Source organism: Pinus tabuliformis, chromosome X (genome assembly GCF_031772625.1).
Source record: "Pinus tabuliformis cultivar Carrire ecotype Pingquan chromosome X, CPIR1, whole genome shotgun sequence".
Classification (NCBI taxonomy): domain Eukaryota; kingdom Viridiplantae; phylum Streptophyta; class Pinopsida; order Pinales; family Pinaceae; genus Pinus; species Pinus tabuliformis.
The window spans coordinates 925,694,285-925,704,424 of NC_142308.1; the positions used below are offsets into that span (position 1 = coordinate 925,694,285).

The following is a 10,140-nucleotide window of genomic DNA, read 5'->3' on the forward strand; positions in this document are numbered from 1 at the left end:
AGTATGATCATTGTGTATACTTCAAAATTTTCAGTGGCATATTCATTATCTTAGCTTTATATGTTGATGATATGCTTATTGCAAGCAAAAGCATGGAAGAGATCAACAGGTTAAAGGCTCAGCTCCCTAGGACGTTTGATGTGAAGGATCTTGGAGTAGCAAAACATATCTTGGGTATGGAGATACACAGAGACAGGAAAAATGGTAAGCTTTGGTTATCACAACAGAAGTATGTGGAGAAAGTACTTGAAAAGTTCTGTATGAACAATGTGAAACCTGTTAATGTTCCATTAGCTTCCCATTTTAAGATTTCTTTAATTTTGAGGCCTATAACTGATGAAGGAAAGCAATATATGTCTCATGTACCATATGAAAATGTTGTAGGAAACATAATGTATGCGATGGTATCTACAAGACTTGACATTTCACATGCATTTAGAGTTGTTAGCAAGTTCATGGAAAATCCAAGTGAAGAACATTGGCGAGCAGTGAAATGGGTGATTCGATATCTAATAGGCACAAGTGACCATTGCATCATCTTTAATGGTAGTGAAGGATCAGTCCACGGATATGTATATGTTGTTTATGCAGGTGATTTGGAAAAAATGAGATCTACTATAGGTTATTTCTTTACTCTTGCAGGTGGAGCAATTAGTTGGATGTCAAAGCTTCAAGAAACAGTTGCGTTGTCCACTACCAAAGCAGAATATATAGCTGATTTAAATGCCAATAAAGAACCATTTTGGTTAAAGGGTCTACTTGATGAGATTGGAAAGACACAGGAGAAAGTGAATGTACTTTGTGACAGTTAGAGTGTTATTCGCTTGGCTACAAATACTGCTTATCCCAACAGAACCAAGCACATTGATGTAAGGTATCATTTTCTGAGACATGTGATTGATGGTAGGAAAGTAGCTCTTCGAAAGGTCCATACACGAGAGAATTATGTAGACATATTCACAAAGCCAATTACAGTAGAGAAGCTGTGCTGGTGTTTAGTTTCTCTTGGCTTGCAGAAGAGATGATGAATGGACATGGGCAAGGGATTAGGAAAATTGTTGTCAAGGTGGAGTTTGTTGGTGAATTGACAACTAATTAATGTAAATTTGGGTAAATTGTATTAGTTATTGACAAGTTAGTTTCATACCGAATCAGTAGTTATGTAACTGAGGAGGCTCATATATAAAACTAATGAATGCTCAAACTATTATAAGGAGAGTCATTTATTGATTGAATAGAGATTCCAATCCCTTGCCCCATGGTTGTTTCCTTGACACCGTGTTAGGGTTTTACCACATAAATCTTGAGTTTTTTTATTTGTAGGGTTATGTTCAGTTGCATTCTCTTTCTTGGTTAATTTAACCTTCTTTCTTGATCACTAACCTATATTATAACTACATGCTGTGGGGAAGCAATGAGCACAAAGATTAACTAAAGCTCAACTCCCGCAGTTGACCATGATGTTAGCATGGTTGACCGCAATGTGTGGCCTAAAATTACTATTGGGGTTCAACCTCGTTGAAGCTCCCTTACATTCTTTACCCCCGCAGTGACCTCCCAAAGATTTCCGTCCCACGTCACTCACCAGACCTCACCTTCACTTCATCCACTACATGCATGAGTTTATCTTTTTATTGTGTCACCCTTCCCTTGCCGCCTACATTCAATGCTTTGGCAATAACTTGTTGCTCAACAACTTTCCTTGTTAAATGATGGACAAACACCACAATTATATGGACAAACCACAACAATACAAAAACAACAATAAGCATAGCATATCATATACTCAAGAAACAGTCTATCTTCATCTATACAAAAGTTATAATCATGAAACCTTTTTCGTCTAGTTTATGTTCACTTTAATATCACGATATAATAAAAATGAGATAATACACATGATTTCACATATTTGTTTTATTTAATAATATCATAATATTTATGAAATTTCTTTCTCATATTAATATATATTATTTTATAAATTTAATTTTTAAATTAAATAAAATTAAATGTTTTGACATTCTTAAAATTATTTCTATATAACTAAATTTTACATTATACCCATTAATACGACATAAAATTTTACATTATAATAACTAATACTATAGAAAACCATATAGAATAAAAACCCATATTTGTATATTTAAATATATATTCTTAATTCTACTATATTTTCCATTAAAGAAATTATTATACTAAATTTATGGAAAAAAATTATCTCGAAATAAATATACATTTAATTTATATTAATAAGCTATATTTATCGTTAGAGAAATTATTATAATAAATTTATGGAAAAATAAATAAAAAATTATCCCTCATTAAATAAATTTATATTAATATGTTTATAATTTTTTATATTAGTTTATTATTATGCTTATGATTTTTTTATTTATTTCTAAAATTTTTGAAATTATAATTTATTTATTATAGTGAATAGAAATATAATAACTTTATTTAAAAAATATTTGAATTGATGTATTTAATTATTTAATTTTAATAATTGCAATATAATATATATAAAATTTAAGTGTTTCTGGACAATACAACTATATTTGAAAGTTATCAATACATTAATAAAATTTGGAAATTTATTTGGAATAAAGATATAATATTTTAAAAATATCTCAATTTATGTATTTAATTATTTAAAATATAATAAACATAAAATTTATAAAATTTAAGTATTTATGGACAATAGAATTATATTTGAAAACTCTCAATATATTAATTATTATAATTTTCTTACACATTAATAAAATTTGGAAATTTATTACGAATAAAGACATAATATTAATAGAGAATGAAATATTAACACACCATAGGCACATATTTATGTAACAAAATAACTCATAACACTTCCTAAATAATTAGTAAGATGAGAGGTATTCATCAATAACTAGTGAGATAAGAGATATTCTTTAATATTACACTAGAGGGTGCACTCTGACACAAGTTGAATGAGTGGAAACCCTATGGTTTCAGCACTTAGAGAAAGGAATACATGACGAACCTCATATAATTTTCATTCAATGATCATCGGGTAGGGAGTACCCCTAAGATGTTAGTCCTCCATAGATTTATCTCCTTTTATCCCTTTTAGATTTTTATTTTTTTTTTTATCTAGGAGACAATGAGTTATGGCACTAAGGCATCAAATGTTTTCTCTCTCTAACTGCATGGAAGGTCATTTATGCTATGCTCCAATTTGATGAACAAAGGTCTTCGTACGCCCTCAAGTCCTAAGTTGTAGGTTCTCTCTCCATCCTGTTTTATATATAATATAATGTTTAACCTATAATAATGTGGCCTCTCATCTTCATTCAAAAGTTTTGAGCATATATTAATCAAATCTAAGAATGAGCCACTTGAGGAATCCATATGGATGATAGCAACACAAATATTTAATTATGGAAAGAATATTGAATTACTCATGGGATAGATCCCATGAACTAGTTTTCCTTCAATCAGATTTTAATGCATGAGTATGTTTCAAAGCGAACTCAGTTGCTTACCTCTAGAACGTCTTAGAAATTTATGAGGGGAAGTTGGTTTCTTCAAGGTCATGAAATCTTGTAATTTTGTTTATTTTCGTAAGATTGACTTGGTTCTATAAAATCCAATTTTTTTTAAAAGAGTCTTTCTTTTTGCATGCAATGAACAAATATTTGCATTCTATCTAGCATGTTAAGGTAAGTTAGAAATTTATTTGAAATTTTCTTGAGTTTAAAGGATACTAATATATTTTTATAAACTTAGATTATCTATGTATAATTAAAACACCTATGCATGAAAACATTATAGTGGGAGTAGTGTGAATGGAAGGAATATTAAAGGAAATTGTTGTATTGTTTAGATTTGGTTTTTATATAGTGAATGATATTTGTCATTGAACTCGATACTCTTAATTATGTTATATATTATTTATCCATATATCCATGTCGTGTTGATTCTAGTATGTAGTGGAATAGGTAATTTATAAACAAAATTGCAAGGATCAAATAGTTACTCTAATAAGAGGTTAATACATTTTAGGCCTCTTTGCAAATTAGGCTTGGAAAAACTACTATTTTTAGTGGGTTACAGTTGAATTAACTAGCCTTAGACGAAAGGGAAAATAATCATATTGATTTGATACATTCTGATGACATTATACCTCATATCTCAATTAGTAGAGACATATTTTGATGGGTTTTCTTACCATTTTAATTAATTAAGGTTTATTCCATATACTAGAAACCTTTGTTATTCATTCCTCATGATCCTAAACTCCTTAATGCTCAATTAACATATGGAACTTAAAGTAATTAGGTTTTGTTTGTTAATGTTCATCAACCAAAAAAATGAGAAGCGTTATGTCCATACATCCACGTATTTATTTCCCCAGTGGCACGCACATAGCAATGTTTGGTAGAGCTAAGTTTAGTAGTCGACATTCGATCAACTAAGATAGTGGAAATAATGATATCCAACTTATTTTTCCTCTAGTGGTCAGGTGGCCCCATGACGTAGTAAATGATTATGGAAAGTGACGAGAAATTTGCCCCATGAGGTAGTAAATGATTATGGAAAGTGATTGGAAATTTTGTTCTGTTAATTGACAGCTAGATCAGATTCTAAAGAGGAAAGAAACTAAGAACTCTTGATTAGTAGCCTTATGGATAATTAACAAAGGTAAAAGATAAGATTTGGAAGATGACTTAATGATCAATATTAAGTGATGAGAATTTTTGGAATTTGCAGAACTATATATGAATTCTATTAAAAAGGAAAATTTAAATCACAAGTAGAGGAGACAAAGAGGAAGGGTCCAGTAAGGGATTAAGGAAGTCTAGTTGTGCCCCACTTGCACCTTTTTGCATTGCATTATTTCGTTGTCTCGTATTTCTCTAGTGCGGCTTTGACATGAAAGTTCAACTTTTTCCTACTTGGATGTTGTTGTATATTCCAAATCTATGGGGATTTCTAAGATTTAGATTATGGGTGATTATGAGGTGGTAATTGAATGTGCTTGATGTAAAAATAACATTGGGGTGGTTAGCCTCCAATCCATGTTCAACTCAAAATCTAGAGACCGTATGAAATTTCAAGTGGAGTCTTTTCACCATATTGAAAGAAAAATCAACAAGGCAACTCACAAGCTCTCCAAGGAGGCACTCACTCTTGATGCATGAACTCTAGTTTCTCTAGAGTCCTCTGAAAGTCATGTGTTAAGAGATACGAGCTTCCACTTTTAAATCCATGAGTGACTAATTGGTATTGTAATTTTTATACATTTTAGCTTTTTGGTTTTTCGGGACATAGTTTTAAGTAGAATGGTAAGAAAAAAATAATAAATTTTTAAATTATATATTTGGGAAATGGAGATGATATTTGACTAAGATTTTTTAAAGTTTGAGTCCAAATTGTTCTATTATAATACTATTGGAATGATCCTCCTACAAACACAAACAAACATGAAATATTATTTTTTTTTTACCTTTTAAAACATGAAATATTAAAATTAAGAAATAAGATAATCAATCCCAAAATTGATTAAACAGATTGCTTTAAAGATTCATAAACACACATATGTAGTAGAAAAATAAAAAGTATTTTTTCAAATATCTAAACAAGAATGATCTAATCTAACTAATTTAAAATAAAATTCATTCTTATGAATTGTGAATATTAGATTAATCTAAAATCTAATAAAAATTAATTTTAAATTTTTAAAAGGTTACAAAACTTGTGAAAACTTTTCCAAAGTATTTATAAAGAAATATATAACTTTAATTGAAATTTCTCTATTTTATATTAGAGAAATTTGAATGCAGTTAAATGAAAATTGAATATTTAATATAAATTATAAGATAAATAAATTTATTATAAATTTCATTTAATTAATTAATTTAATATCTATATATATAATAATAATAATAAAATATATAATTTATAATTCTCAAGGAAATTCTGAAATGATCTTTTGTGATGTTTCAGTTCTTGAAATGACGAATATGTAAAATAAAAAATAAAAAAGCGTGAATGATGTAAGTAACAATGGGCGACCTTTTTGGCTTGTGTGAGGTCAGCTTTTGGACCCCGCCTTACAATTGGAATGTTAAGTGCCGTGGCTGCATCTATAACCTCAACCCAAAGGTATTCTTGGGCAGGCCGATCGCATTGCAGCTCGAAATCGAGGAAGATTCCATAACTGGTACCCTAGTAATGTCCATCGTTCCAACCAGAAAAGTTCAACTAAAGCCACCCATCTCGCCGACAACATCAGGACCGTAGATAAAGAATGCCTCATTTCTTATTACATTTTGCCCCCCACAAATCCTTCCTCTGAATAGCGTAATAACTAGTCTCACAGCCGATGCACGCATAGCTACTACTTGCTCAGATGGACCAAAATTGGACTTCACCCAATACTCAGATGGACCAATATTCGATTTCACCCAATACTGAAAATTCTTTTGAAGGCGGAGCGTATAGCGTGCTGTTGTCGTGGGGAACTGCAATCATAACTGCCATGAATATATCACTTTGTCTTTTCGTATATTATCGCTACGGAATTCCATTTCTTCTTCGTATATTATGCTCGTTTATTAACGTTTTGTCACTTGCATGTTTATTTGTATGTTGCCGCTATGGAAATTGGTGCTATCGGCCGTCAAACCACCCAATTGAACCACGAAGATGGGCTAACGATCGGCCTTTAAACCACCCAATTCAAACAACCCATTTCAACCACGACGGCCCTGTGATTGGGATCGAGGAAGACACGTTGGATTTGTTCCCCAAGATGTTATATTCCGACAAAGTCTGCCAATCGTTCAAATCTGCAGAAGGAAAGGAATTAGACGAAGCAGAGGATAACACGTGTTGCTCGATTTGCCTCAGCGATTACAAGGGATCGGAGGTCGTGAAGATTATACCTGATTGCGGTCATATGTTCCACATTGACTGCATCGACAAATGGCTTCGCCGGCATGCAACATGCTCCATCTGCCGAACTGCTCCTCTTCCTTCCCGGAGCGCCATTTCCCTCGCGTAAGCAGTTGTACAGTATGAGGGTGTGGTTGTACTATAACAAAACCCAAAAGACTCTTGTTTCATAAAAATTCTTTGTGCTTGCCTGTGTTTCCATATTATATAGATATCTTATAATTCATAACACGGAGACACAGAACCGTGATTTATGTAAACTTAGATGGATGTAAATTTGTAGGAACCTTTTTGTTAGAGCCAATGAAAAATATGCATGTTTTATCGTTCTCTCCCCGTACTAAATTCGGAAAAATCTACGGTCACTTTGCTAGTTCCGTGGCTGGACTGAATAGCAGAAATTTAATGGGGCTGGTTATACTGTACTAAATCAATATGTTAATCCATCCGATTACTTCATTTTGATTGGGTTCATTTTTTCGATCAATTTTGACGCCCACAGGAGTTCCATATTTCAGAATTTATCATTCATTCTATTTACCTTTTACCCTAGTTTATTTTATTCATGTTTGTTTGGGTTTTATCCTTTTCTCTAAGGCTGTTTACCCACAGCGATCTTTTTATACCAATAAGTTTCCTGGAGACAGCAGCCAGCAAGTATAAAAAAGGAACTTCAGTAGTCTACCGAACTACTCTATTTACATGGGTGGGAACAGTAGAGCGTTGTCACGGGCTAGCCTCAGTGCTTCACTCTCTCAATGCCAAAGCAAGGTATTTTTGAAGCTATAATAAACGAATTTGTGCTCATTTTTATGCCTTCAAAATGATCTTGGGAAATATTCTTGTATAGCTTCACATTTCTTTAATTTATCCCAAAATAGATGATATGAACAAATATCAATTCATATTCTGTATTTCAAAGAGTTTATAATGAGGATCATCAAATGATTTGGCAGTTTTTTCTTACTTGAATGCTTGGCCTAACACATTACAAAGACCCATTAAGGCTAGCTTGGATTGTATTGTTGCTTGGACATGGTCTTCCCTTCTATTGATTGAGCCTCATGTGATTGGGTTCAAATGTTGTTAAGCTATTGTCGCTTGGACATGGTTTTACCTTTTATTGATTCAGCGTTATGTGATTGGGTTCAAATGTGGTACCAATACTAATAAGTATAAAAATATATAAAAATTAATGTTTACAAAAAAAATTAATCATAAGATAATCAACTCCAAAAATGATTAAAGATGATGTTTTAAAACATTTTAAATGATATTATATCGGGGAGCATTGAGATCCATTAAGTAATGCAAATGTGTTTCTTCTCTCTTCCACACCCTTAGTTAGGCATCTATTTAAGTGTAGGAGGATTGTATAAACTAGATGTGAGAAGTGTGTCACATTAAGTGTTGGCATCATTAGCCATGTCTGCAGAGAATCTATGGCATCACAGGATTGGGCATATAAACTTTAGTGACCTACTAATGCTTCAGAAAAAATGTATGGTGAATGGTCTTCCTGTTTTGAAGAGTATGCATTTTGACTGTGAAGCATGTGTTCTTGGTAAATTACATAGAGATGCATTTCCTGCTATCGCTGATAGGAAGTAGAGGGATATATTTGAACTTGTACACACTTATCTATGTGGGCCAATGCAGACAAAGTCGTTAGGAGGGGCCTACTATTTTCTTATTTTTGATGATGAATGTATAAGGTTCACCTAGGTGTACTTCCTCAGGAAGAAAAGTCATGTTTTTGAATACTTCAAGAAATTTAAAAGTATGATTGAGAAGTTCATCAAAATTCTTCGCTCAGACCAAGGTGGAGAATTTAAGAATGGTGACTTCATCAAATACTACAAAGAACACAAAATATAGCAGCAGTTCACAACACTTTACACTCCTGAGGAAAAGGGGGTTGCGGAAAGGAAAAACAGAACCCTCGTGGTGTGTGCCCGTAGTATGTTGTTGAAAGGTAAGAACTTGACCAATGGTTTTTGGGAAGAAGTTGTAAATAGCACAGTGTATCTTAAGAATAGGATTCATATTAAGTGTTTGGATTATAAAACTGATTTCGAAGCATTGTTGAGCTTCAAGCCTCCAGTAAGTCATCTTAGAGTATTTGGATGTAAGGCTTTTGCTCACGTCCCGAAAGAAGATACAAAGAAGTTAGATTCAAAAGAAGGTAAGTGTACGTTTGTTGGACACTGCAGTGAGTTTAAGGCTTATAAGTTGTTTAATCCTTCTACTCAAAAGGTGTTTCCAACCAAAGATGTGGTATTCCAAGAACAGGTTGACGATGGGAACATTGTTCATAATGATGAAGAATGGCATGTGCCTTTACTATTAGAAGAAGGTGATGAAATAGGGGTGGGTGAGCAACAACAGCAACAATATCAGTAGGAGAAAGAAGAAGTGGTTGATCAAATCAGGTTTGAAACCAGTCCACAGAGGGGAGACCAAACATGTTTGAAGCCACTCCACCACTCAGGAGATCAGGTAGGAAAACTCAATTGCCAACAAGATATAGGGAGAATGCTTTCATAACTAGTATGTTAAGTTTTGTTGAACCCTCTAGTTATAAAGAAGCTAGGCAACATAGTGTTCACATGTCTAGGGAAGTTAGAACAATTGCTTAAGAAGTAGGAACAAATTCCTAATATAAGGCTCTAGTGAACCGAATCTCTCCAGATTTACATATTCTCCATTATCTTCAACACTCCCCCTTAATGGATAAAGGGATTCACAAGTATTCCTAACATTTCCCTAAACAATTCAAACTTGATTCTACCAAGAGGCTTAGTGAAAATATCAACAACATTGTCACATGTATTACAATAGTCAATATGGATTTCCTTTGACTGAAATTTCTCTGTGACAAAATGAAATTGTGTATCAATGTGCTTTGTGTTTTTATGAAATACTAGATTATTTGCAAGTTTGATAGAGATCTGGTTGTCACATTTGATAACTATTGCAACCTTCTATTCTTTGCCAGCGTCATGGATAAGTCTCCTCAGCCAAACTGCTTCACAAGTTGCTGCACACATCGCTTGATAGTCAGCTTCTGATGGAGACAAGGATAATGTGTTGTACATTTTGTTGCTCCATGTAATGACCCCAGACCCAATGCTAAATGCATAACCTGTTATGGATCATTTATCATCTACATTTCCAGCCCAATTGGAGTCAGAAAAACATGTCAATCTAACA

General features: G+C 32.8%; 1 protein-coding gene across 1 annotated transcript; it reads left to right on the forward strand.

Moving 5' to 3' along the window:
- Nucleotides 1–6,415: 6,415 nt before the first annotated feature.
- Nucleotides 6,416–7,036, forward strand: LOC149142709 (RING-H2 finger protein ATL64-like). The gene has a single exon (XM_089451565.1). It carries the CDS (start codon nt 6,416–6,418, stop codon nt 7,034–7,036), a length of 621 nt encoding a protein of 206 aa, XP_089307691.1.
- The last annotated feature ends 3,104 nt before the right edge of the window (nt 7,037–10,140 follow it).

What these genes read in the sequence shown, in the direction of transcription:
- LOC149142709 (XM_089451565.1), top strand. Translation starts at nt 6,416, where the DNA reads ATGGACCAATATTCGATTTCACCCAATACTGAAAATTCTTTTGAAGGC.